At 38.7% G+C, this 26,567-nt stretch overlaps 1 protein-coding gene across 2 annotated transcripts in view; it reads right to left on the bottom strand.

Annotated features, from left to right (window-relative positions):
* Positions 1 to 258: 258 nt before the first annotated feature.
* The window catches only part of CDIN1 (CDAN1 interacting nuclease 1), a 224,810-nt gene continuing 198,501 nt past the window's right edge, over positions 259 to 26,567 (bottom strand). Inside the window, exons 11-12 of one of the 2 annotated variants that reach the window (XM_012766350.3) lie at positions 11,950 to 12,115; positions 259 to 11,529 (exon numbers count right to left, since the gene is read on the bottom strand). In XM_012766350.3, coding sequence (XP_012621804.1) covers positions 11,986 to 12,115 — 130 coding nt within the window. In that variant the 3' untranslated portion in view covers positions 259 to 11,529; positions 11,950 to 11,985. Of the gene's footprint in view, positions 12,116 to 26,567 lie in introns of both variants that reach the window. The other variant, XM_012766349.3, reaches the window with a different exon arrangement.

Raw genomic sequence — 26,567 nt, 5'->3', positions numbered from 1 at the left:
GCAAGGACTCACACTTCCCACACCCAGCATCGTGGTCCAAGTGTTTCCTCGGCCAAGGAGAAGCTGGTTCAGAGACTGCCTCCGATATCTAAAACTGGCCTGTGGGTTTTTTATTATTATTATTATGTTTTTATTTCAAGAAAAAATAGGAGTACAAACATTTTGGTTGCATTTTATATCTTTGCCTCTCCCTAGCAAGGGTTAGAGGTTTGCCCTTCCCCTCCACAATTCTCACCACATCCCTCAGATGTGGGTCTACTCCCCCAACCCCCTAATCCCTGGTGAACACCACCACCCTTTGAGCACCATAGTGTTAATCAGTCAGTACCAATCTGATGGTGAGGACATGTGAAGCCCATTTTTCTGATCTTGTGTCACTTCACTTTGGATAATGGGCTTAAGCTCAATCCAGGATAATATAAGCGGTGCTGGCTCACTGTCGTTTCTTAGAATTGAGTAATATTCTATTGTAAACATATACCAGATTTTAATAATCCACTCAGGAATTGATGGGCACTTGGGTTGTTTCCACGTCCTTGCAATAGTGAATTGTGCTGCCATAAACATTTGGGTACAGATGTCTTTATAATAGAATGTCTTATGCTCTTTTGGGTAGATGCCTAATAATGCTATTGCTGTATCACATGGTATTTCTATTTTTAGCTCTTTGAGGTATCTCCAAATTCTTTTCCACAAAGGTTGCACTTCAGTCCCACCAGCAGTGTAAGAGTGTTCCTGTCTCTTGACATCCTCACCAGCATTTGTTGTTTTGAGATTTTTTTTGATACAGGCCAATCTCACTGGTGTTAGGTGATATCTCATTGTGGTTTTGATTTGCACATCCCTGGCCTGTCTTTTGCAAGGGGAGCATCAGTACTTGTTCGATTGTTTAGAAATTGTCCAGCTTACCTGTGATCTAATGAGGTTTATGTCTAGGGGTGGTGCGCTGGCAAAAGTCATCCCTTTTAAAAAGCTACCCCAAATAGTGCCACAATCACCAAGCAGAGAAAGAATGCTGGAACAGACCGGTGATGTCCCCAAATTCCTTCTGCTTTGCCTTTTTGTTTTTTCAAAGATCAAATTCAAATAGCATTTTATGCTTTCTTTCACTGAAAAGAATGACCCGGAGAAGGTATTTCACAATTAACAATTAACAATGGCCTGAAGAAGGCATTTCAATCCCCTTAAAGAAAGCTTTTCTATTATGACAAACCTGGGCACTTTTAGGGGGCTCATCTTGCACAGGGTGGATTTGGGCCGAAAATCAGATGTGTAAGTACTGGCTGGTTCCTGTCCTGTGCTGCGCCCGCAGCTGTATTTATGGCAAAGGCTATACAGTCACTATCAAAAGAAACATGGGCTCACTGTCTCTGAGCTCCTCCTCTGAGCAGAGGAATGTTAAATTAGACAGCTGTCTGTGACAACAATCAACTTAACATATGCCCACTCTTGAAGGAGGGTCTTGTTCTGCTTGTCTCTTAACTTTGGAAAATGGCTTTTTCTAAATGAGCTTTAGAAAAGTAAGCTAAGCTAGCCACCCTACAGCGATTTCTACATTCACGTAGAAAATACACATTTTTTAATGCTGACTATCATTTACTAAGTGAAACCTTCCATGGTAGTAGTAATATGATTAACAATTATATAATACATAATATAATATGATATATGATAGTTTTATTATAGCTATGATTTATGATATATTAAGCACTAATCTTAACCCTCATAATAGTCCCGTGTGATAGGTATTATTTCAATTTTACAAATGAAGAAAGTGAAGCTTTTAGAGAGTTTGGTTACCTGTAAGTGGAGAGGCAGGGATTCTAGCCTTTTGTCAAAGCCTGTGCTTCAGCCACCAGGCTCTACTGGATACAGTTCTAGAATATTATAGGCTATCCATTCTTGGTGATGATCAGTAAGACATTCTTGAATTATTGCTGGTTTAAATATTACCTTATCCTTACAGAAAAAGGAGAGGGTAAACATAATGTCTGCGGATCTTTTTTCCAGTGGAAGAGAAATCCAATTACTTTGTAAATTGGCCAGAGGGGTGGAAAATGTCTTTAATGTTTCCAAATTCATTCTTAGTGGCCCATCCTTAGGCTAAATGGCTATGTATAGAAACTGCCAACAAATGTTAAGGATTTTAGGATATGAAAATATGAATAAAATGACAACCATTTCTGCCAAAAAACCAGCTGATTTCTACTATAGAGATTAGAGCATCACAGGCCAGGCTAAAACAGGTTCAGAATGTTCATTAAAAAATATACTACGACCCTATACTTTGTAAATAGTAAACTTAAGCCATCGAAAATTCCTTTGGGAATAAATTATTAACCCTATGGGGGAAAGGACAATGGACTGGAGGTTAGGAGGTACATTCTGGCCCTGCTTCTGGTTAGACAGCTGTGTGACCTTGGACAAGTCACTCATCTCTCCAGACTTCAATTTTCTCATCTATAAACTGAGGCTTCAGCTGCCTTCCAATTCTCAAATTCTGAGTCTATAAGTCAAACTCCTCATCTTTGTTAATGGCTCAATTTTATTTTCCACACACCTCGAGGGTATTGTCAAGAAACCAACTGAAAATGTAATTTGATTCTCACATGAGTTTCTTTGCTCAGTCTACACCCCATCTGGTGTTTTTAACCCCCTTTGTCATTGGGAAGCACTTTCAAAGATAGTGGAGAAACAAGTAAGATGAGAAGAATTTACCAATACTGGGTTTTACATTAACATACAACGTGCTCATGTCCACTTTGCCATCTTTTGTTGTTCTGCTTTTTGATTACCCTGTTATGTTGGATTGCTAGTTTTTCATTTATTTCAAAATTTCGTTTTTAAAAATTATAACTCTGAAAACCAAGATAATTCTTCTATTCAAATTAGCACAAAATATAATACCTTTAGATTTTTACTGACTAATTTTCCATGTGCAATGATTGTCATTATTTCAGCTGTCAGAATTAGTCAACTGATGCAATCAAAAGGTTTTAGCAAAATTATTTGTGGCTTAACGGTAAGTATATTAACAAAACTGCATTACCATGTAAACATACCAATCTTCTCTGTCCTTGAAAATATTTCAACACATCTTTTTGGGAGCATATTTTAAAACCAATATTATACACAATCACTACCTCATAAAAATGTACTAAGTAGAAAATTGATACCAGATGATATAAAGGCCATGAAAGAGAAAGAAGATAGAGTCTGCAGCTGACCTTGAATCCCTAGTTTGGTTTGACTGGGAAAAAAACAAACAAAAAACAAAAACAACCCCCCAAAACAAAGAAGTGTATAAGACCATCTAATATAAGATAATTCCCAAATCTCACAAATCTTATGCAGAGCCAAAATATAAACCCAATGTTTTTCATCAATAACATCATTTAACTTGTAGCCATTTGCAGAGAATAATAATTACCTTCGTGTTTATCCTGAGTTTTTAAATCCTGTTTCTCTTGACATATTTAGCTTATCTGAGCCATGGACAGACACTTCACTTGATGTTATAGAACCAGTTATTGCTTGTTTTATTACTTAGGCCAATGAACAGGTATGAATTGTTCCAAATGCTTAGAATTTATTTATACTTGCCCTGAACATGAATGGTCTAGAGCAGGAACGTAAAATAGGATGTGTCATCCACGTGATCAGTACCCATTCCAAAGAGCAGTGCCTCTATTGATCACAACCTTATTTCCTGCTGAGCTGAATCCTCAGAATCTTTCTCAATAGCAGTGAATGCAGCCACCACAAGCAAATAAAAAACTATTTGCTGCCCATAGTTAAAATATCTTAGCAAAACCACACAGATTTCCCTCTTTTCTTGTTGTGATGACCTTTTCTGAAATTGTCAAATCTTTTGTGTTCTTTTCATTTTGACAAGTGATGACTTTTCTTCAAGAAGAGGAAACTTTTATTGCATTAAAAATAAGATGCCCGCTCTATCCCATCTTACAAGATGGAGGGTGAAAAAGTTAAGAAGCAGGATAGTAATGAGAAGAAGCCTGAAGCCCAGAAGACTGATGCCAGTGGCGAGATGAAAAAGGGTAACCTCTAGGATAAAAAGCCCAAGAAGGGCAGCCCCACTGCGGCTGAAATCCTCTTCTCGTCAGAGGAATCGGCAGATAAGATACTCCCAATCCGCTATGTATCTAGAGAGGCCATGTACAAGAGGAAGTACTCAGCCACTAAATCCAGGATTATAAAGAAAAAGAAGAAGGTTCTTGCCACTGTCACAAAGCCATTTGGTGGTGACAGGAATGGTGGTACCTGGCTGGTTAAACTTCACAAAATGTCTAGATATCACCCTAGTAAAGATGTGCCTTGAAAGCCATTGAGATGCGGCAAAAACCCCTTTGGTCAGCATGTGAGTAAACTGCCAGCTAGCATTAATACGGAAAATGTGGGGTGTTGGGTCGTGGCTGCTTGCCGCCTCCCCTTCGCTCCGAATCTCCTCCGGCCAGCGCTGCGAGTGGCCAGTTGGAGGGCACACTGCTGGGGCCCGGCTGTGGCAGAGGGCCTCCAGGGCCCGAGTAGCACCGGCTCCACTTGCCAGAATGCCCCAAGGCCCCAGTGCCGCTGCCTGTTTCCAGCCACGCTGCTTGAGTGATCCTGATTGGGTAATTTTTGAATCCCACTGTTTTTGATTGGATGTTAAAGCTTCTTGTTGATTGGATGTTAAAGCTTGCTGTTGATTGGATGTTAAAGCTTGTAGTTGATTGGACGCTTTTTGAGCCCTACCAACAGTATAAAAGCAGGAGGAGAACAAGGAAGGAGGCAAAAGGGAAGAAGAGCAGAAGACTGGAAGAGAGCTGTAACACTAGGTGTGCTGATCCTGCTGTGTAAGAATAAAAGGCTGTGCCACTGGGTTCTTTCCTTGGTCAAGAGCTGTAAGGCTAGCTGTACACATTGCCATAACAGCATATATCCTGGTGTTACAGCAAACCTGACTGGGAAACAAATGGAGAGTACCACAAAACAGGCTTTTATTACGCCGGTGGGCTCAGAGGGGTCTCGCCTCCAAATTCTAAGCAAAATGGGGTCAAAGCCTCATGGCTTTTATATGCTACAGAAGGAAATGGTTACAAAGTTTGCACAAGATGGAGGTCTAGTCATGTGTTACTCTATAGTTGCTTAGTCATGCTATTTTGCAGTTATGCACAAGATTGAAATCTAGTCAAAGGTCACTCTTTATTTGCTTAGTCATGCTAGTTTGCAGTTATGCTACTATTAGGAGGGGAGTGGAAAAATTCTCCCTTACACCGGGACCGTTCTGACCATCCCCACCGGGCATAACAGAGGCAAGAGGGTGGTTTTCCTGAAGCAGCTGACAGTGGCTTGCTCCTTGTGACTGGACCTCTGGTCCTCAGTTGAGTGCCTCTTCGAGGAATACACCAGAAGGTTGTCATCACTACCTCTGCACAAATTGGTATAAGCAATATGAAGATCCCAATGATCTCACTGGTGCTTACTTCAAGAAGTAGCTGTGGAAGTCCAGACAGCAGGAAGGTGAGCTCTTCAACACAAAGAAAGAGAAATAGGAGATTACAGAGCTGCACAAGGTTGATCAGAAAGCTGCGGGCTTGCAGATTTTATCAAAAATCCAAGCTATTCCTCAGCTGCTGGGATACCTGCAATCTGTGTTTGCCCTGATGAATGGAGCTTATCTTCATAACTTGGCGTTCTAAGTTTTTTTCACCAAGAATCTAATTAAATAACTGATACATTAAAAAAAAATTCCCACAGCACCTCAAATGCTTCTACATACACATTAGGGACTCAATAAATATTTGTATCTTGCATATCTTTAATGCTAGATATAAAAGACAGAAATATCACATAGAGCTAAAGAGGACTCGGTCTCAGTGATAATCTGTACTGGGGGTTAGTTCTCTCCAGATACTCATGGAAGGAATCACACACTAAAGGGCCCCAACAAATTAAGCCCTGGGAAATTGGCAGAGCAAAGAAGAAATGTGGAAGTTCCAGTTCCTTTTGTGTTAGAAGTTTCCAAAATATGAGGAAATATGCCAAATGCTTTTGGCTTTCAAATAATAATATACTCTGAATTAGTGACTAACAAGGAAACACCCACCAAACAGTTCATGGACAGTATCTCTCCAAAAGGTCAAGGCCTGTTGGCAAATGACCAAAGAACCCTCCTCTTTTGAGCTGGCCAGCCACTGCTATGGCCAGGAAGCACTCTGCCATTGTCTCAGCATTATAAAGTGAGCAATTAAAAGTATCATTTGTAGCTAATGTAATAACTCCACTGAATATCCCAAAACTTGTTTGTAGACACATTTGATTTGGGGCCATGGCATGATTTGAAAGGAAATTGTTTTTTCAATAGAAATGTAAAAATAAAGACAAACCCTTTCTTTGAAAAAAAAAAAAAAAACAAAGATAAGATTTTTAAAAGTCTCATTTAGCAATATAGGGGGCAAACAATAATGTACTAAGGCAAACTTTAAGGCAAATGCAACAAAATCACATAAATAAACTTCCCTTAAAGCTAAATGTGCATCCTAACATATTCTTGTTGATGAATTTGCTTTATTTCAGATTTTGAGGGGTTTCTAAAGTAATTCTTTAACATCAACACATATAGTGCTTCTCTCTGACTCCAGTAAATGCACTTATTTTTTAGCTAAAGAAAATGAGAACAGTTAAAAGATTCCAATTATTTGCTTAATGCAAGTGAGAACATATTTTTAATACATTTAACAGTTAATTCATTTGTTCATTCAACATTTATTGGACACCTGCTCTGTGCCAGGAACTCTGTCAGGCATTGGAGGATAGAAAGTGAATGAAATAAGTGCAGTTTCTACTCTCATGGAGCTTATAAATCTAGTTGGAAATCTTGCATTAAACAAGTACAAAAACATATAAGTAAAAAATTGAGATAAATAAGAAACTATCAAATGAAGGGTGCTTACAACTTTCAGTATACTTAAAAGACTATGGTTTCTTGCAGAGAAGAGGTAGTTTTATCTAAAGTTTGATTTTCCCTATAAAAGAACTTCTATTAAATTTTTAAAATAAAGTCTGCTATAGACTCATTAAATCATTATTTCTGAACTTCTTTTGTGTTGAATGTAAAAAATGACAAAAGGTTTTTCCTTTTTTTTTTTTTAAAGAGAAAAAGCGCTAATTATTCTAGAAATACCTTTAACCAAAGCAGTTTCTAGGGGAATTAATGACCACTTTAGGTTAATGGTCATTGGCTTCATGTTTGGCCCTCAATTAAACTCTGAACTTCAACTGTTATTACTTAATTGACTTGGTTATATTTCATGTCAGCATTTCAAAAATGACCTTCCTTTTAAAAACTAAAAATTACCCTCACATAGCATCATGGGTCTTCCATTGAGCCTGACATTGTTGCAGCAGTCCACACTATCCTTACATATAGTTGAGCCCAGCATTTGCTTAGCTTTGCTATCACTAGGGTACTTCCCATCATCCTTGCCTATGAAATGAGACAGCTCAGGATAAATCCCAGCGATGAGAGAAAAGGGATGAGAAATTAAATGTAGCTGCTGCCATGATGATTACTAAAATGCCAAATAAATCCACTGAGATCCACTTTATTCTAAGTGCAGGGAGTTAGTCTTAAAATTAATACCTTGAGTATCACAATTAAACACTATCAAGGTATGTTATGCTTATCTTAAAATGTTACTCTGTGTATCTTTTGCTTACAAGTGACTCCAAATGTTTAGTTGTTCCAGTTAGCTAGACGAAAACTTAAATCTCCTTTGCTTATACATGAAACAACTATAAGAACAAGTTGGATTTATTTAACCAGTGAGTTGGATTTTGTACAAAGTGGGTATCACACCCAGCTTGAGGTCTGCTGTACTGACTGAAACAAATTAAGGCATCAAATGAGCATTTCCCTTCTCCCTGTACTATGGAAAAGTTTTTAAGGTCTTTTTGAAGTACTTTGATCAAGCTTTGAAATCATCTTAGTGGATTACTATTGTATGAACACTGTAATTTATAGTGCTTGACCTAAGCAGCTCTTTGTCTCACAGCCATATTCAAAACAATAGCAGGAAAGTGAGAAACACAAGGGGAACCCAAGCTGTTCTGGTTATTATTTAATTCATAATTCCATCTCCTTATTTAATCTTTGGAATCCAGGCGTGTCCTTAATCAAACAGGTTCAGACCATGTTTACTATGTATAGTAAGCTTACTTTCGAGTAAAAAGAAGAGATGATCCAAACTTTGTCACACGTGACCCTTCCTTAACCTAAGGGACACTTGACACAGACAGGTTCAGATAGGAGCTTCCTATAAATGGAGACATTGCAGGCAAACTCCTATTGTTCGCCCTTCAGTTTCCTCTCTAGTTAAGCTTGCTTTGTTCCTTAACCCTAATCAAGAATGTGCCCACTGGGGGATTTTTCTCCTCCCATCTTGTCACAAAACAGTTACACTTTGAAGCAACTTGCTCCCATCAGATCACACAGAAAATGGCAAGCTCCCCCAAGCTGAACGAGCTAGGAGTGTTTCTCCAACTAAATCCCACAGATATTTTACTATTTTTAGTCATAATTTTAATCAGCTGAACACCACCACCCAGGTTGAAATAGCTATAAAAACTTACAATTTTTTTGGGGGGGGGCATCTTTTGCCTAAACATTTGCTGAGGGCATGAACTTCATTCCATATTTAACCCTGTAAAAATCTTATCATCTTAGTTAAAAGTTTTATGATCTTTCAGGTCCCTACGTATGCACTTGAATATTTTGGCACGTGGAGGATGCTTAGGGTTGTGCCTTACCCCAAAGAGATTAGCCCAGTTGCTCCCCGTCCCCCACCAGATACATGCATCAGGACTTAGATGGGATACATATTGGTCCTGGAATCATTTTCTAGAGAAAAAGAGCCAAATAGTGAGAAAATGCAGACTACATGTGCATGTAGAAGGAAACTGGCAAAGGCTAGTGAAGGGGAAGATGACCAAAGAATGCAAAAGGAAGGGAAGAAACACAGGGAAGCAGTAAAGATTTAATTCAATCAAAACACTAGGTCTTTAGATGGCAGCAGTTAAAAAGAGCAGACGTCTAAGGTATCTGAGTTCCAAAGAGAAAAGGAAGCAATGGGTGTAGCTCCCCAGTGAGAGGCAAGTGAATTAACTGTTCACTTTGGCATTAATTAGTGTGGCCCACCAGGGATCATTTAGTAGATTACCTCATCAGAGAGCTAAGCCATCCCCTGGTGGCTTGAATGAGTTAATGCACCCCCCAAAGACCAACAATTGATCATCTTTTCCAGGGTGGAATCAAACCTTGCAGATAATGAGCAGGTACACACACCTATGGTTAAAAGAAAATTGTTTCCCCTGGAGGTCCAGCTTTCTACTGTTGACCCCCAAGCCTTCTCTTTTATATGTGATTTTAGGAGTGTTTTGAAGAGTTGACATACACCTCACTAGAAGGCAAAAAGGAAAAAAAAAAGGATTCTTAATTGTTTATGATTTTGGGCGGACTACATAGATGGAGGGGTGGGAAGAAGTCTATGATGTCACCTTAAATATCAGTACTGCATAAGCTTTGCTTTGAGCTGAGCCCTCTCCAGCTTTCAAATGGGTCCCTTATGTGTTTGTGAGGGCAGATGCTTGGCAAGTCTATATATGTCAGAGAGAACATCATTTAGTTTTACGTTTTACACCCACTCCTGCTTTCTGGCTTGGCATAATTCATTAGCGCGGTGTGCAGAATGCTGCATAAAACAAGATTTGGCTTTCACGTTAACGTTATAATGACGACAGCCATAAAAATAAGTTGTTATCCCATACCTACTTTCCAGGGCTGATATAAACATTGTTTGAACTAAAAAAACCAAACAAGCAAACAACACATAGAGATGGAACACAGACAAGTATTTTTAACAGAAAGGAAAAAAAAAATCTAGGAGGCTTTAAGCTTTTAATTTGGGAACATTACTCCTTTCTCCCTCAGATCCCTCCAAAAGTAGTACATCATATAATAATCTGTTAGTTTTTGTGCATGAACAACTTACTTTTGACGAACTTACAGTACGTACACTTTACCGCTGGGTTTTTTCTCACTTTTAAGAGCCAAATTTTCAAGCCTCCTTCATAGGAGGTGGTACCTTTTCTGGAGAACACAAGTACCTTCTCACAACACATTATGTCAGGGCACCAAGTAGACGAATAAATACAACACGCAAGCACCTTTTTTATTTTTTAATTTATTTGTGCACGCTCATCATAAATTTGTTTAATGTAAAACAAACAAATCTTTGACAAGGGTTTAACAGGATTTGCAACATCTGTGCAGATAAATGTAATTTATTCCTGAAGAAGAAAAAGCAGTTTAGAGCAGGCCATGAAAGCTGCTTTTAACAACATTTTTGTTTAAAGTGTGTGCGTATCAAGGCAATATAGTCATGGTTTCAAATCATTCTATTTCACTCACAAAACCTGCATGATGAATTTTATACTGAAATAGAAGTTTGCCTGACACTGCTTCACCACTTCATCTTCTTCTTCCTCTTTCTTTTGATTTAAGGCAGCCCACTACAAAGTTAAAATCTACAGGTTTGGACCTGACATGTATCCTTTGAAAGGAAAAACAACAGGAAGATTTTTGCAAACCTTCTTAGGTACAAAATGAACAAAGTATAAAAGATATATTTAGTATTTTGAAAAAAACTAAGCAATGTATACAACCTAAAGTTGTTTGTAGAAGTTACATTGTTATTAATATTTCTAAAATAACCTATTCAATCTTATAAAAGTTATTATATTTCATCAGCACGGGAGCACGTATTTTACTAAATACATTTTTAGGTACAGATTGACTTTTAACTTCTCAAAAGATAGGTTTATTATTAATTTATTGATGTTTTGCTCTACCCTGAAATCTGCTTTATAGTATATAAAAGTGAATAAATTAAAGTGAACAAATAGAAAATCTCTTTTATTTTGCTTATTTAAAAATTGCCCTAGGTTTATTTCTGGTATAGTTAGTTCATTCAAAGCTGAACATTTCTAATGCCTAAATTACTTAAGTGTTATATAATTATGGTGGTATAAAATGCATATGCAAAGCAGTGTACGAAATGTGTTTTTAAAAAATTTTACTCATAAAAGTACTGGCTCACATACGTCCCAACAATCAGCCATGTTTAAAGATCAACTCTTCTCAGTGGGGTCACTGAGCTTCAGTCCTCTCCTCTTAGACCCCATTCCATGAGTGTGGTTTCTAGATACTAATGCTTTAAATGAGATAAGTGTAAAATGTTTGGTGTTCAAATAAGCATCATACAAAGAGGAAATTCTCATCAGGTGTATTTTCACAGCTTGGCTTAATGTCACAGAACTCTGGAAGCCATAGAGACTGGACAAAATAAGCACATAGCACACGCTGCCAGGAGCCCTGCAGGTAGATGCCAAATTTTAGTTTCAAACTTCTTGCCTTCAGCTTTTCCAGGTTTGTGCTAGATTATTCCATGAGGGTAATGCAACCCTGGGTATCTGTGAATGTACATGAAGAGAAAGGGAGAGGGAGAGACAATGAATACAGACTTTGAAAAAGAAAAAAAAAATAAGAGGGTGATTCGGTAACTGGGAGGAGAATTGAAAAATCACACCTTTCAGTCTTCACATTTTTTCTTTTGTTCAGCATACAAAGAGAAACCATCCGGAAGAAAGAAAGATTATGACTATCTATAAACTAACTGTTTGACAGAGACAGAAATGCTGATAATGAGTGGGTTGTGTCTGTAGTTCTTGGCTGTTCACATCAGCAAGGGATGAAGGAAAACAGAAACTCTTGATATGTTTGTCTAAAGAGGTAGTGGTGTGACCACGGGCAGCAAGAGTTCAGCTGAAGTTCAGGGCAGATGTTGCCAGGAGTTTACACTGCAGGAAAGTAAAAACTGCTTCCGGATTCACCTTTTCCTCCCAGCTCCTCTTCCAGGATCTTCAGGGTCAAACTGTGCTATGGCATAAGGTGACAATGTCCGTGGGGAAACTGGCTTTGAGCAGGATGCCCCTCTCTCGGTTGCAGTCCAGCTCCTGGATAAATCCGTACCAATAGATGACTAAGCCTGGCCCAAATCTGCAAAAACACCAGAAAATAACACACACACATTGTATCAATATAGCTTTAGAAAGTCATCTTGGAGGCACTGATAAGATGATTGAATGACTGGATTGCACAAAGCTGTTTTGGTCCCTATCAATATGACTGAAAATGGCTGAACTTACAGCAAAGAGCGAGTTGAACACGTACTGCCACCTCGGGCAGATCTGTTACCTTTCCTTCCAGGAAGCGGAAGTATTTCAGATATTGGAACTCCCCATCTTACCTTTCAGGAAGGTGCTAGGAACATGGGCTGATGTAACTACTTAGCTGAGGGCGGACAAAAATCAACGGAGGAACGGCCATGAGCTGGGGAACACCTGGCTTGGGATTTTAGTCTCCTAACATTTAGTGCTATTTTAAAAATTAAATTTGCCTACTTTCAGCGAAAGAAAAGAATGTCTGAAAAGTGATTTAAGAAAATGTAACAGCTTAAGGTCCAAGAGGCTACGATAGTTCCAATGTCCTATTCACGCACCCACAGGGCTGGAAGTACCTCCTGTCCTCCATGTGACACACTGGGATCCCTCAGAGACCATCTCCCTCACCCCTCGCTCTCTGCGTCACACCCTGGGTGCGGGCGCTGCATGGAGTCTGGTCACTGGTTCTTATGGAAATGTGGAATAAGGTCATGTAGGCTTGTGACAAAGTATAGACAGCTGCAGGCTTAAAACCTCAATATTTCTGAGTTTTGCCTCCGGATTATCTCCGATTTTGCTAGCAGTGACTGATCCCCGCCAGGCAGACTCAGGAAGTAGCCCTATAGACTACTTCACCCATCAGGAAGTTGAGACCTTTAGGCTGGGTTCATAAAGATGTAATCACTATCAATCACGGCGCACAGAGAGATGTTTTGCACATCAGTTTCACGTTTTTCCTACCGAGAACATTTAATTAAAGGGCAGCCCTAGTTTTGGTGTAGTGTTGCAGGAATTTTACAGTGAAATCATAAATTATGAATGCTGGGTTAGTAAAAGGATGTCTAAAAACAGAACTGCTTTCTGTATTCTAACATTACAGCAGGCTGTACCACGCTAGGCCAAAAGGCTTTTTCCTTCTATGATTTATTATATGCTGTAGTGTACTTGCCAAAACTAACAGTACAGGATGGGCTGCGAGATACTGTATGCACAGGAACAAGTTCAGTTGGATGTCATGGCCTGCTTTATTCGGGGATTCACATCAGGAGGGGAGCCAGGTTGTATTCAAGATTCATTAAAACTTTTTGAGCCCCCTCCGTGCAGGGACAGAACCGTGAGTTGGAAAGCCACCACCTGAACTTGTTCTAGAGACGATGCAGAACGTGTAGAGAAGCCTTGGAGCATGAGGCCCAGCGAGGTTTACCTGCATTCAGATACTCTCTCCGTTCTCACCGTCTCCAAGGAAGAGTTTCCTTTAAGGTCAGAAGGATTAGGCTATCTACGCACGCACGGGGTGTGTGGGCCCCCAAGTTCAAAGGCGGCATGAAGGCTCACACATGGCCAAGAACTTGCTTCCGTTTAACCAAGGGTTTCTTCGTAACTTTCAATCACAAACCATTGTCTCTAACTGGAACACAAACCATTTGATCCCTTTATTTTACAAAGAGCTCTGTAATTAGTACCAAATGATCTTAGATTTGTCAAAACAAATCTGGCAAGAGCAGGAAGATGTGCGATTCCAGGGACCGTGTCTGAGAAGCCTCGAAGCTCCCCATCGGCGAAGCACCCCTGAGCCACAGCGCCGGCAGACCTAACACATTCTTCCCTTTTATTATACAGCTGTTCTGGAGACCAGGATGTTCTTTAGAAAGGCACCAATATTTTCACAGAGGGAGGAAAAAACTGTGATCTAACGAGTCATGGAGAAGAACAAAAGAATATATGGGGGTCATAAAAAACAAGCCCAGTGTTTTAAAGATTTAATAAAACAAAAACACATATCACCAGCACGGAGAGAGGTAGAGCAGCCTGCACTTTCCCTGAACAGCTAAATCATAAGCCAAAGGACACGGAGCATGACAGCTCTTTACAAAAACGGCATTTTCTAGGCAGAAAAGCCCAGACTGGGGAACACCTCAATGCTCAAGAAAATGGACTTGTTTCACTTGTGAGGCAACAGATGAAACCTGCAACTCAGAAAGGTTTTGCAAGACTGCGAAGCTGAACATTTCATGTAGTGGTTCACACCTGGGATTCCCTAAAGGCAGTAACATGGATCTATGGACATTTTTAGTAGGATTCATTAATAAGGTTCTACCATCTGTCTAAGTCTTTATGTTTCTTATGGAATTATATTAAGTTAGGTAATTATATTAAGTTAGCTCAAAATCTGATTGAAGATATGTGCCCAATTAATTAAAAACAAGGAAATACAACTTCCCTTTGTAAATAGAGATTGGAGAGAGGGTTTCAAATTATGTGAACTTTGGGTGACAAAAACAATCGGGACTTTAGAGGGTGACAAGTGTGCAACTTTAATGGCAGAACAACATCTGGCCTTGTTCCCAGCACCTACTTTAGTGCATTTCTGAACTTTCTCCAATAGCTCAGGATCCAGAGATTATCAGATCCTGGCAAGATAACCTTTCAGCAACTTACCTGTTTATGAGGAAGCTGACCACATTTAGCAACTTTATATAATTAAATCCTTGGTATGTGAACTAAAAGAAGGGAAATATTTGGTTGCTAATTTGAAAAACCAAGCAATCAAAAATGGCATCATTTCCTTCTGAAAAAGACCCTAGGAAATTTTCATGTATGTCAAATGCACGCTTGTGGGTTGAGCAATTTTACCTTTTTGTCGCCTATTCTCCTTAACTGTGGCAGCACTGGACAAGAATTGAGATCACTAGGAAAGCAAATATAACCTTTGTAACCAATAAAAATCAAAGAGACTCTGTTAACGGCATTTAAGACAAAACAAGAGTCCCTGGGTCTGAGGGAATGTGCAAAACAGAGGGTTGTTCTGCTACTGGGACTGCAGCCTGCCGACCAGCCTGGAGACACTCAGTAAGGGGATGTACACAGACATCTGAATTGATTCTGTAAACACTTTTCAAGGCTGAATATAATTTTATGGTTGCTAGACTCATGGTCAAGTCATAAGATCAAAGAACCCCCAACAGATTTTAAAGACTCCTGGGCAGCAGAGACTAGAATGTGAGTGACTTCTGAATAAGTAATTTTGCTTGCAAATAAAATGCCACCCAAATTAGCAAAAACAACAAATACCCCTTGACAAAATGGGAGGTGAAAGTCAAGAGCCATGATAGACTTTGAAGGCATGACAGATGAAGTTCTTCATGAATAATGACAACCTTACAAATATGTTCAAAATGTGTTTCTTCTGGTTTCCTTCCATTTTGGGGTATCGAGAGAAATTAAGAAGGACACCGTGGAACCAAAGCTGGGTATACACGTTTGTTTCACCATTTGTCTCTTTGTTACACTGGGACTCTGTCGAGGGGAAAGACTATGTTTTCTTTATATTCACGTCCTCCATGCCTAGGGCCTGGCATGTGTAGATACCCTCAAGGACAAAATGGAGAACACAGGTTAGTAATTATAGGATCAGGCAGCTTTGTACTGGTTATCGAGTCAGTGTCGGTGTGTAGACAGGGTGCAGGCAGGACTCGGCATGGCCGCAGCGTGGCATTTTTATTAATGACCAGGGTAAGCCTACTAATGGCATACTGACAGGTCACAGTGATGATAATAGCAGTAGTTACAACAATGTTAATTATTAACACTTTCATAGCTAGACACTGTTCTAAGCACTTTACATATATCAAACCACTTAATTCTTATGCCAACCCCACAGGTAGGTCCCTGTTCTACAAGTGAAGAGATCAAGGCACAGAACAATTAAGTAGGTTGCCTAACGTCTCACAGCTAAAAAGTGGAGGAACCAGTTTTAGAACCTAAGGCAGTCTGTGGTGGTGCTCATTATGATGGAGTGATCAGTTTACTAAACAGGGTGATAGAGTATTAGACTTTAACCAGAACAAGAGAGGAAATGCCCTTTGCACGATTCAGACCACACCTGGGGTGCTTCGGAGGGTTCTAGCGTCATATTTTAAGGGGAATATCTCCAGGCTGGGATGGACCTGAAGGAGAATCCAAGGATATGGTTAGAATAACAGAGTATGCTGGACCCAGAAATGAACAGTCGAGGTGGTAACACACTCTCCATCTTCTGATTTTGAGAGTGCTCTTGGAGAGGAAGGATTTGATTCATGCTGTAGCTCTCAAGTGTAGACTTAGGACAATGTTTGAAAGTAGCCAAGAACTGGATTTTGATTCAACACAGATACATTTGTTTCTACACTTGAAACTTTTGAAGACATGGAGTAAGCTGCCTTGCAAAATAGTGATATCACTAGCTCTATTAAATCAAGGCTGGGCTTTCGTGAATTTTAAAAAATTGAGCCAATTTATATACAAATTGGAGATTTTTACATAAAATCCTGCAAAGATTCAGCTTCTTTTAAGAAATAAATCGATCTGGCATCAACCAGCTGGAGATGAGTAACAACTGTCTCCCTCAGAAATAACCTACGCTCGCAGGTTTGCCACAGTCCCCGCCACTCTCTGTTACTCCCCGGTGCTGAGACACAGTGCCAGGTGTCATCCATCATCATGCTTATACTGCGATTTTCTTATGGCAGAGAACTATTTCTCTATAATCATGCCTCTATTAAATGGGGGAAAGCAAAACACAACCTTAGAGGGTTTCATATTTCAACAAAGAAATGGAAGAGGACAAATTTCTTTCCTTATGTCCCACCTACTTTACTTATTTATGGTGTCCACCCAGCCCCTGTGTGCATTTGAGTGTTTGACCCCTTCCCTAACTTCTAACCCAGAGGTTCCCAACCTTGGGCCAGAGACCTTTGAGGGGTTGTGAAGAGATTATAAAAGGTCACTATGTGTACCAAGCACTATCTCCAGACAGAAAAAATATGTCTTGTTTTATTTTAAAAAGTGTAGGTAATAAAATAGGATTCATGGCAGCTTTCAGTTATGTATTCATTTCCTAAATAGATGGAATATAAAGGCATAGCTGTTATGTGGGAGTGGGTTAGCAAAAATTGTTTTTTTTTTTTATTTTAAAGAAGATGTTCAATTTGACAAGGTTGGGGGACATGGTTCTGCTTGGCTCCACCTCTTCATACAGATGAATGTGTTATGGACAGGTGAACAGCACACACATAGGAGCACCAATGATATGGTAACACCAGGTCATCCTGAATATGGGTGAAAATACTTAGCAAATTGGTAACTAACCTGTCCCTGAACATATGGTTTTTCTTCACAGTAAAAAGTGAGCTGGAAAAAAAGACATAGATACAGTACCAGGTCCCATTTAGAATTCACCCCACTGAGAGTAGTCTCACCAGTGTTATCTATAGGGAGGAAGGTACAGCAGAGAACTGTCAAACGAAATCGAATAACAGCAGTAATGAAAGAACAACCGCAGCAAAGGTGGTGCTGGAGTTCCCGCTGAGTGGCAGTTCAGAGCTGCAGAGAGATATCGTGGTAGGTAGACTTCTAAGGTGGCCTCAAGGATCCCTGCCTCTTGCCCTGTGTCATCCCCTCTTTTTGAGAGTGGACTGGACCACTCTAATGACTTGCTTGTAACAGAAAGAATATGGCAAAAGTGGCAGGATGTCTCTTCTGTGACTTCCCTCTTTCTGCTGGACTCTGTTGCCCTCTCTGCTTAGCATGCTTTGCTGAAGCACACTGCCATGTGGGAGAGGCCCCTTGTGATAAGGGGCTGAGGCCATTTGTGGTCAACAGCCAGTGAGGAACTGCAGCCCTTAGTCCCACAGTCCATGAGGAAGTGAATCCTGCCGACAACCACCAAGACAGCCTGGAAGTGGAGCCATCCTCAGTCGAACCTTCAGATGAGGCCACAGACCCTGGGCCAGTGCGGCCTGCGAGAGGCTGTGCAGTGGGGGACCCCGCCTTGCTGTGCCCGTATTCCTGACGCACAGAAACTGAGAGACGAGTGTTCAGTATTTTAAGCCATCTAGTATTGGAGTCATCTGTTATATAGCAGTAGATAACTCACATAAATATGCACCACAGACTCAAATTTAAGTATACATCAAATACTATTCTTCACATATGCAGTATGGAGAGTCCTATTGGGTATAGATTGGCTATTTCAGTTACAATTACTCCCAAAATTTACAGTACAAGGGGTTACTGAAGGAGATTATCAGTGAGAAGCGACTCTCTGTCAAGGGCAATCCCAATTACTAAGCAACTCTGTGCTTTTATACTAACAGACTCCTTGGCTTCTAACTTCCACTATACACTAACATCTCTCCTTACTGCATATCTAGGATTCTGGAGCTACATAAAATGAAGAATTCTCCATGACTTTTCTAGTTCTGTGTTTTTGGTGTTAAACATAGTTACTCAGTTCTAAAGCTATAAATTTGAAAGGGCTGGTTATAGGCCTTAACACTTCGCCAGTCAAGGTGAATGAATGACTGCTAATGATTAGGGAAGAGACATTTAAAAAACAAAAGCAATGATAACAACAACAACAACAACAACAAAACGGCAACAACAAAAAACCCCCACCACCCAATTGTGATGGTCCATGGCTACCGGTATTGGGGCAAACAGACTCTGTCTATCTCAACAGATGTTAAGGACAGTCCAGAAAAAACAAATGTGGGTTACTTTTTGTTCAGTTTTAAAAAGGCAGTGAAAGCCATAATAAAATTTTAAAAGATTGTCACCAAGAATGTTTTAAAAATGGTACTTCGGTAAGTAAATTCATAGTTTTCCAGAAAAATCTAGCTCTCCTCAGATAAGCCCTGAGGATTTCGGATTGCAAATGTTTGATGGAATCGAAGTTATAAATTGTATCTTTCAGTTTGAGGTTTTCTATAACTCTCTGAGAAACTCAGTGGTACAGACAGAAAATTAGGGCCCCCAAATTCAGGAAGAACTTTCTTACTCTTTTTTTTATTTTTAACTGTTAAACAAAACACTCCCCTTTCCTCGCCATGCCTTTGCACTATCCTATAATGCAGGAATTACTTGTTTTTACTTATGGAGAAGATTGTTAACTTTCTATTGTTATACTTTTCCTTGAGGCATCTTCTTCAGAGAGTGTTGAAAAGAAAGGTAGACTCAGGAATTTAGAGATTTCTCATCATTTATTAGGTAGCATTTTGCTAAATTAGCTCCAATAACCCTTGGTTGATTTCCTGAAGCCAGTTTAGCTTCTAGGTCTCCACAGACTTCAGGGGGTCCCCTTGATGAATCATTATGTCTTTAAAGACACTGTCTGAATACGTTTACAATAAATAATACAATGATTCCAATAACCAACAACAAAGAGGTAACTAACATTTACTAAGCACTTATTACATGACAGGCAGTGTTTCAAGCAGTTTTACATGTATAGACTAACTTGATACCACTACTCACCACCACCCTATGAAGGGGACACCATGATTATCCTCATTTTATAGATGGAAAAACTAGGGCACAAAAATGACCAGACTTTGAACCCAAGCAGTCTGGCTCTATGGCTTACGCTTGTAACTACTATACTTTATTGTCTCTCATTACACCTTGTGTTTACAGAGCCATTTATAACAGTTATTCAACTTTGAAAAATATTTACAACACCTGGAAGAGAGAGAAAAGCAGGGGCCCAGAAGCAACACAACTAATCAGAAGCCCGGGGTATGAGCTGGGATCCACCTGTCTATACGGGGAATAATTCTTCTCAGTATGAAGTTAATCATCTCACACTAAAAAGTTTATCTAGCTACTCATTTCGATTTAAGTGCCACCACATTTAGGAAGTATATGGAAAAGCAACCTATAATTCAGGCAAAAGAAATTCAAATGATTACATTTGAGGGAACATATTTAAAGGCCTTGACAGTCAGGTGGAAGTAAGCTAGGGAATGAGAATTACAAAATCACTACATAAAGTTCAGAGATGAGAAATTGTTTCGCCCTGGGAAAGGGGTTCAGAAGTTATGGGGCAGAATCTAAACATGAGGGAAGAGGAGTAAATCCAGAACACTGCCACGGCCTGTTATATAAATGGAAATAAACAGCTGGAATAAGTTATGAGGAAAACTGAGGGAAGCAACGGGTCTAAGTGAGCGTGTGAGGTGGAGATTTGTTTTCCCAGGAAAGAAGGTTCAGACTCGCTGAACGGTGTTGATGAAGTGAACCCCAAAGGCCCAGTTTTGCTCCTAAAATATCTCTAGTATACAGATGCATCTTATGTTTGCACCATTAATTTGGCTTATCCATGTTTTTAGCTCTGTGAGAAAACCACTACATGTATTTCTAAACATTAGTACGCTTTTACATCACTTCTGGTAATATAATAAGACATTGAAGAGTGGTAGGAATCATATACTATTACACAATTTGCCTCCCTGCACAGTATAAGAGAAACTCATGAAATGGATTTAATACTTTTCCCAACGAGCTGTATTACCATGATTACATAAAAAAAGATTCTCAGTGCACTAGGGTCCTACAATCTAGATCTGGATCAAGTTGACAAAACAAACCATTTTCCACTGAAGGATGACAAAGTGGACTATGGAATGATTTGAGAATTTTAGTCAAGTTTCTTGTCCGTGGGTGTCTTCATCAAACAATAAAAACAAATCTAGTTGTATTGATTGAAATCTTTGTTCCCAGCCAAAATCTTTTACTTTAATTCATAGGCAAATAGAAAACTCCCTCTCTAAAAGAGAAACAGCAGAGAATGACACACACACACACACACACATATATATAAAAGTATATATATATACTTATATATTATAAAAAAAGTATATATATATATTTTTTTCCTTTTTCCTTTCTCATTTTGAATTGCTGTGTGAGGTCTGTGCTATCTTCTGAGGATATGTGCAGACATGTGGCTGTTGGAAGTCGATTGTTTCACCATCAAAAAGGCTTGCATGTGGTTTTTATGAAGACTGCATTTTCAAACACATAGTTCAGGACGAAGGAGAAATATAAAACATCTTGTAATTGTTTTAAAATAAACTCTTACACTGTTTATTTAGTTTTAATCTGTGTGTTGTAGATTGGTTATGCACTTGTTAATCACTGCTGTATGCATCTCCAGACAGAGTTGTAAATAACTTTTCAGTCCAAGTGAAATACGCTTGCACATGTTTATATGCAAAGTATGTGTGTATTTATGCCTGTGTGTAAATATGTGTATAATAATAATAGATTAGTGATCATGTAATATAACATCGTAAGGTTCTGGCACTATGGTCAATTTAATATACAATGCAAATATTCTTTTTTTGTAGAAATGAAATAAAAATATGATAATAATATGGTTGTTTCACTTACTTTTTTTGCTTGGCAGGTCTGTGTTTGCAAACTAAAATTACTAAAGAAAGAGGATCGTATTTGTAAGTATTCTTGCTCAATTTGTGGATCTTGATTATTAAAAATGCAACCCTATCTCTTTGAAACAATTTACTTTCTATAATTGTAAAAATAAAAAAGTAAAAATATTGTAACTCCTAACTCACTTCAGGCCTTTATGCCACATGGAAAATAAAAATACAATATGTTAAAGAAAATTTAAAATGTATATAAAATAAATACACAATCACAATATGCTGAAATTCTCCTTGGTGTTTATATACCTTGATATTTTCATGTCCATGTTCAATTACCTGAAAAAGTGCTTTATTTCTACTTGACTTTGTCCTGTCTTGGATATACTTAGATGCTTATAGTCTTTCTAGCCTACTGTAAATCTCTCCTCAGAAGACAAAAAATAGGAAACACAGGCAGAAGCTATTTTGTTTTGTTGTCTTTAGTCTCTGTTTTCTTGGAGAGATGTTTACTCCTGCCATACGTCAGCCCCTCTGAATTTACCTGTTAAGAATCCACATACAAGCTTGTGAATCCATCCTAGGAGTACAGAGCACAAAGAAGAAAGGTTCCTCTCCATAGGTTGCATACAACTGAAATTTTGATAACATACGAACACATCTACTCACATCTTAAGAGTAAAATATACCAATTGATTAACTAAATGCCAAAGGGTTCATGGTAAAAGAATAATTAGAGCAATGACATAGTATTCTAGAAGTTTTCAACTATATTGTATTTATTCATATATTGACTCTTTTAATTTTCTCCATGGTATGTCCATTTTTTTGAGGCGAGAATGAAGGGTGGCAATTGGGGTCTAGAGACATAGAGGGATGTTGCAGTCAGAAGAATACTGCATGATGATTTCATTATGAAACCGGAGGATGAGCTTAAGGATGGCCCTGGTTTCTATTTCAAAGGAGGATGCATGGAGTGAGCAGTACACATCCTAAAACGGGAAGGGAGAAATAATAGCAAATGCACTGAAAGAAACAGAAACTCTAAAAGTAATAAAGTACCCAAGGTCATGTTTACATTGAAAACATGTAAGAACTAAGAGTGAGAGAATATGTCATGTGGACCTCGAGTGCAAATCTTATCTATCTACCTAGAATTTATATTTCAGCCTTCTTCCAAAAGTTGGGGGTAGTTTACATAATTGGTTGTGTGAATTATTACATGTTTTCTCAGTTATTTCCCCAGGGAAACACGCCAAAGGCAAACCCATCCTTTCAGCTGATTTAGTGTTTGATGCCAGAGAATTTATAATTGATATGACAGCCATAATGGATAGTGATCATCGCGTTGGCAAAGCCTGGGCTGACAGTGCTGTAGTCCGTTTTGGTGCTCGCCAGTTAGTCTGCCATCAGACACACTGCGATAAATGTTGAGGATATTTCTGAACTTTTCACTTCCAACTTTATGAATATTAGAAATGCATTATAAAGTAGGAGACTATAGTGCACAAATATTGCTTACCCCAATATGTTTTTTCACAGTCTTTTATTTTTAGGTATAGAGGGAATGGGGTTTCTTTTTTCCCTTGGCTCATTTCTCTAATGATCACAGGGTAACCCAAAGTTCAGTCAGACATTTATCTCAAGGCACAAAGAGATTTATGCATTCTGGATATATAAAAGTCTGCTTAAAATAAAAAAAAAAAATCGGAATTTTCATCCTTGGCAAAGTCAAATAACTAAAGGATTAAGGCTGATACATGTTTGCCCTATAAATCTATCAGTAACCAAATGTGACACAATGCTTCAGGTATGTCAGATCCCAACTTGCTCTAAATGGGTAGTTAAAATTTTCTCTTATTCACAGTAAACATTTCATGATAAGGAGAATCTCTTTGTCTAGCCAACCCAGTCCCCAAAAGCAAAATCTCCCAATTTTACAGGTCCATGAAAGCAAATGCTGGAAAGGGACAAAATTAATTAGAAGTTAGAAATGTCTGGGTTCATTAGGAAAAATGATCAGGTAAGGAAAAACAACTTTAAAAAAGTGGGTCTCAGAGAAAAAGAAGATACAGAAAATCTAGCTTTGCAGTTACCAAACAAATACTTCTAGAATGTAAGCTTCATGAGGGCAGCTTGTATTTTGGTGGCATGTAGGAGTCAGCCAATAAGTATCTGTTGAGTGAATATCGGAATGCAGGAATGATTACCAATATAGAGTTCCCTACCCTAGGAGAGGCTGTGAGGGGGAAAAATGCATTTTGGGGGAAAAATCTTTTGCTGTTAATTCTTTACCATACAGAAAAGAAAAATAATTTTTATATATCAAAAATGAGCCTTAAAATACATGCTAGTAGATCACTTCTCAAGAGCTAGCTCCCAGATTGCTGGGATTGCTATTAGGAAGCTATGCTTTCTAAGATGTTACGGGGAAGATGGTGTTGTGGTTTAAAGCCCAGTTGACACCAAGAGGACTGGTCCCTGGAAGTAACACTACTGATGGTAGAGGTGGTGGCGGGAAGGGTATGTAGGAATTGGCTGCTAGGGAAGAAAAACTAAGCACTTGGGAACCAATTGCTGCACACAGGTGGCTCTTGCATCCTTTAAATACAATCAATTCAGGTAAGCTTTTGTTTACAGTAGCTGTTATCTAGAAGATAAGGCTGTAAAAACATCAATCAAAATGAAGTACTACTGTTTCTGGCCATATCTCAGCAGGTTCATCTGTTTTATTTCTTCCTCCTTTTCCACATACCTTAAGGTGTTTAAGATGAGTGAAGAGATAGCAAACTATTAAAGTGAACTGTATTTGTGTATGACACATGGGTTTGTACTCCTTGAACCACAAATACCATCCCTACAGTGCCTATATTATTCCCAGGTTAAACATGAGCCTGTGTTCCTCACAGCTTTATTTTCAATAAAATATAAACTCTGCAAAATCATCTCCTCACCGTTTTCAATGATGCACCTTTAAGAAAATGAGAATCTTATGGCATCTATATGTTGGTGTGGGGCTTTTAATGTATTTACACCCTCCTTCCCCCCCCCAAAAGAGCCATGCACAATAAAATAGCAAAATAGAAATACAAAATTAAGCTCAGCAAAAGGAAAATGCAAGTATATGAACTTCAAAGTCAACTTTAAAGTTATAAAACTTTAAGTCTGTAAGGATGCCAATGGGTTATATTTTTAAAGGCATAGCTTAATTAATGCTGGATCCACAATATGGGCTCTGAGCCAGGGAAATTTCCAAGTGAAGAGGGAAGCTCTGCTTAGGGAATGAAAAGGCATAGGGGTCCAGCTCCGGAGAATGGTTCCCAGCAGGGCAGTGAGGTGAGCAGAAGAGGCTTGACCTTATGAGCAGACAGACACATGGCAGGGGAGTGGATGCCATTGCTAGACAGGGCTGGCAGGCCATCCTGGGCAAGATTCAGGTTGTGCTCATAGTCTGCGTGGTGGAAAATATCTGTCTGTCATCCTTCAGGTACTGAGTCATTCTGCAGTTCTGGGCTTCATGAGTAATTTCTTCTATTAATATTAGGTTCGCTTCTAAATACAACTAGAGTAAGGCATTCCAGTAAATGTAATGTCCCTGCAGTTAATCCACGAATGACTTTACTCCAGATTTATTTTCCTGGCATAGTTCTGACCTCTGGGACTGTTGGAAGATACACACTATTTAATTATTATTTCTTTGAGTAAAATAATGCCACTGATAATACTACTTATAATAACAACCATAATCATAATAGCATATAGTATTTGTTTATTTCAGTAAATTTAGGGTGTACAAGTGTTTTTTGTTACATGAATTAACTGTATAATGCTGAAGTCAAGGGTAACAATGTGCCCACCACCAGAACAGTGTATGCTGTATCTGAAAGGTAGATTTTTATCCCTCACTCCCTCTCAACCTGCCCCCTTCTTACTTTCCAAAGTCCATTACACCACTTTTATGACCATATATATCCCTCATTTAGCTCTGTGAGAACATGTGGTGTTTGGTTTTCTATTCTTGAGATACTTCACTTAGGATAATGGTCTCCAGTTTCATCCAAGTTACTACAAAAGAGAGTAGTATTTCATACCTTTTTATGGCTGAGTAATACTCCATGGTGTGTGTGTGTGTGTTCATATATATATATATATATATATACATATACATATACACATTTTCGTTATCCATCCATTCATCTGCTGATGGGTGCTTAGGTTGATTACACATTGTTACAATTGTAAACTGTGCTATAATAAACATTCAGGTACAGGTGTCTTTTTGTAAAATGACTTCATTTCCTTTGGGTAGATATCCAATAGTTGGATTCCTGGATCAAATAGTAGGCCCACTTTCAGTTTTTTGAGGGATTTGCATACTGTTTTCCTTAGAGGTTGTGCTAATTTACATTACTATGAACAGTGTATAAGCATTTCTTTTTCACTGCAACTGTGCCAACATCTATCATTTTTTAACTTTTTAACAATGACCATTCTGATAGGGGTGAGGAGGTATCTCATCATGATTTTAATTTGGATTTCCTTGATGATTAGTGATGTTGAGCATTTTTTCATATATTTTTTGGCCATTTGCCTGTGTTCTTGTGAAAAAATCTACTCAAGTCTTTCATACACTTTTTGATGGGGATATTTGTTGTATTCCTGCAGCTTCGTTTGAGTTCTTCGTAGATTCTGGATATTAGCCCTTTGTTAGATGTATCATTTGAGAATATTTTCTCATTCTGTAGGTTGTCTATTTGTTCTGTTGATTATTTTCTTTGCTATGCAGAAACGTTTAGTTTAATTAAGTCTGATTTATTTATTTATGTTGTTGCTGTATTTGCCTTTGGGGTCTTAGTCATACATTCTTTGTTTAGGTGAATGTCTAGAAGAGTTTTTCCTAGGTTTTCTTCTAGAATTTTTATGGTTTCAGGTTGCATTTAAGTCTTTAATCTACCTTGAGTTAAGTTTTGTATATGGTGAGAGACAGAAATCCAGTTTCATTCTTCTGAATGTGGCTATTCAGTTTTCCCAATAACATTTATTGAATAGGGCATCCTTTCCCTATTGCATGTTTTCATCTGCTTT

This window comes from Microcebus murinus, chromosome 6 (assembly GCF_040939455.1).
Source record: "Microcebus murinus isolate Inina chromosome 6, M.murinus_Inina_mat1.0, whole genome shotgun sequence".
Taxonomy (NCBI): Eukaryota; Metazoa; Chordata; class Mammalia; order Primates; family Cheirogaleidae; genus Microcebus; species Microcebus murinus.
The sequence above is the reverse complement of the archived record's forward strand: the minus strand, read 5'-3'. Positions and strand labels throughout refer to the sequence as shown.